Consider the following 2,500-nt stretch of genomic DNA (forward strand, 5'->3'; position numbering starts at 1 on the left):
ATGATAAGATGGTGCAACCCGAAGGCTGGAAATGCATTACGTTTGTTGGATAGCTGTTGATGTTAATATTAGGTCAGTGTTTGTATGGAGGGTGACGTTGCCATTGCTTATTTATCGTTCAGTGATATTACTGTTGGTGTTTATTGGGAGGTCAGGTATCCCGTTTTATGGAATATCCTTGGTTGGTGGGTAATGACTATTTCGTGGTAATGAAAGTTTTGGGGGGAGATAGATTATAAATTGTAGATCATATTTTGAGACATCGTTACTTCTTGTCAAAGACCCGAACCAAAAAATTGTTATTTGCAAGACCTTGATCACTTGCACTGCAAAAAAGTGCACCAATCTCATTGATAATGTGCAGTGGACTATGCAGTAAATATATCGTCCAGATGTATGTAACTATCTATTTGTTTCATTTTTATTCGCTTTGGCATCAAATTGAACGTTCTAGAAGCACATAATTGTATTAGTTTTTTATTTCACTTTGGATACTGCTTTAGCTAACGGGTGAAGCCGAGAGCCCGGTTCCGTTGAATATTTTGGTGTTGCCTATAAATTTACGTCTTTTTATATAATATTCGTAGGATTTCGAGAGCCTTTATTTACATTTTATCGGGTCTGGCCGATTGATTGCAATCACGTAGAGTTTTTTTTTTTGGATAGTTTACCGTTTGTTTGCCGACGGTTTTTCAAGCTGAGCATGTTGCTTTCATTAAAGCCGTGTTGGAAACCGAGCGCGGCCTCCCCCGCCGTCGCCTCCCGTCGCGACGCACCCATTGGCGGAGGGGCTTATCGGGGGCCCCTCTTCGCAGCCATTGGCTCACTTGATTATGCCGTGCAGTTTTGGCGCGCAGCTCCACATGGCTCACAACAGTCTGTGTGTTGGACAGGGGAGCTGGAGAGCTACTACGAGACAGTCTTCGAGAAAATCGGCCTCACGGAAATCTGCCTAGACATGTTCGAGAAAGGGCCCCAAAGTCCAAGTTCACCGTCAGCGTCGAGGGGAACATCGGCAGCGGCAAGTCCACGCTGCTGCAGCATTTCGCCAAGTTCAATGACGTGGAGGTCCTGCAGGAGCCTGTCGATAAGTGGAGAAATGTGAGGGGATATAATCTGCTGGTAAGTGCCTGTAGTTTCCTTTCTTTTGTTGTACAAGATGCTCCTTGTCTTATAAAGTTGCACAAGTTGATGCCGTTGATGCTGGTCCCGTCTTACCTGCCATGCACTTGCATCGTGACCAGTGTAATATTTATCAGAGCATGGATGACGGCTATAGCTGAAAATGAACAGAACAGTACCAACTGGTGCTTTTGAGACTTTTTTTAAAAAAATAGGCAGTTAAATGAAGGTAATTGGTTTATACATTTAAACATTAATACTGTCTGCATCATTATTGTAACAGTTTTTCATATAGGTTTTAGCATGTGAATTTAGTAGATTGTTAATGTACGTATTTCATACTATATGATAACTGAAATGGCAAATCTCACCCTCAGGACCTGATGTACAAAGACCCATGCCGCTGGGCCCACACCTTCCAGACGTACGTTCAGATGACCATGATGGAGCTTCACCTCAAACCCACGTCATCGCCAGTAAAGCTCATCGAGAGGTCATTGTTTAGTGCCAGGTATGGTGTTTTTTATTTGTCTCTTTGTTTATTTCTTTCTTGTGCATGTGTGTATGTATGTGTCTGTCTGTCTGTCTATCTATCTATCTGTCTGAATGACTGAGAAAGCACAACTTGGGCCAAATGCTAGCATGGTTATATATACTCTCTCAAATTCATTATATGCATATGAAATATATTGCCATAATAGTTTCATGTTCTCCATTTCAGATACTGTTTTGTAGAAAATCTGTTTCAAGGTGGTAAGATGACTGAGCCAGAATATAATGTGTATTGCGAATGGTACAATATGATTACGCAGAATCTCAATGTTGATGTAGATCTTATTGGTAAGTAAGCTACTACAATTATGTCTGTGGTTACAATGTGTAATAGCACATAATTTATATAGAGGTACCTTAAAAAACAATCTTTGAAATATTTTAGAATAAAGGGCTTTCTGAATCAATGTTTCTGGATGATGTAAATACATGGTTTTGATATTGGTGTGAAACATTTATACATATCATTCACTTACCTTTTCAATTATAAGGATTTTTTGTTATTAAGTTGGGTCATGGAGAACTGTACATTTTTATTGAAAATTGATTAATCACTTTTGATTAAGGTTCACTAATAAGTTATTTGAAGAATCTTGCTCTCTGCCATTCTAAACCATTATTTATCTTGTAGCTTAGGAATGATCAGTTTATTTTGAAAGTAATTTATTAGAAAATATGTTAGCATGTTTACCACCATGTGAAATTCCCAAAGGTTTAAAGAATGGGTCCTCTGTTGATACAGTTTCATCCTTGAGTCCTTTGGCTATTTAGCCACTTTCTAATCCATAAATATGTGACTCTTTATGAGCTTATGCATAATTAGAAA

At 39.0% G+C, this 2,500-nt stretch overlaps 1 protein-coding gene across 1 annotated transcript in view; it reads left to right on the forward strand.

Moving 5' to 3' along the window:
* LOC119596870 (deoxynucleoside kinase-like) overlaps positions 1-2,500 on the forward strand; it is a 9,104-nt gene that overhangs the window by 4,345 nt on the left and 2,259 nt on the right. The window contains 4 exon segments of the mRNA XM_037946220.1: positions 894-973; positions 976-1,122; positions 1,500-1,633; positions 1,844-1,962. Coding sequence (XP_037802148.1) covers positions 894-973; positions 976-1,122; positions 1,500-1,633; positions 1,844-1,962 — 480 coding nt within the window.

The sequence above is a fragment of the Penaeus monodon genome, chromosome 3, assembly GCF_015228065.2.
Source record: "Penaeus monodon isolate SGIC_2016 chromosome 3, NSTDA_Pmon_1, whole genome shotgun sequence".
NCBI classification, from domain to species: Eukaryota; Metazoa; Arthropoda; class Malacostraca; order Decapoda; family Penaeidae; genus Penaeus; species Penaeus monodon.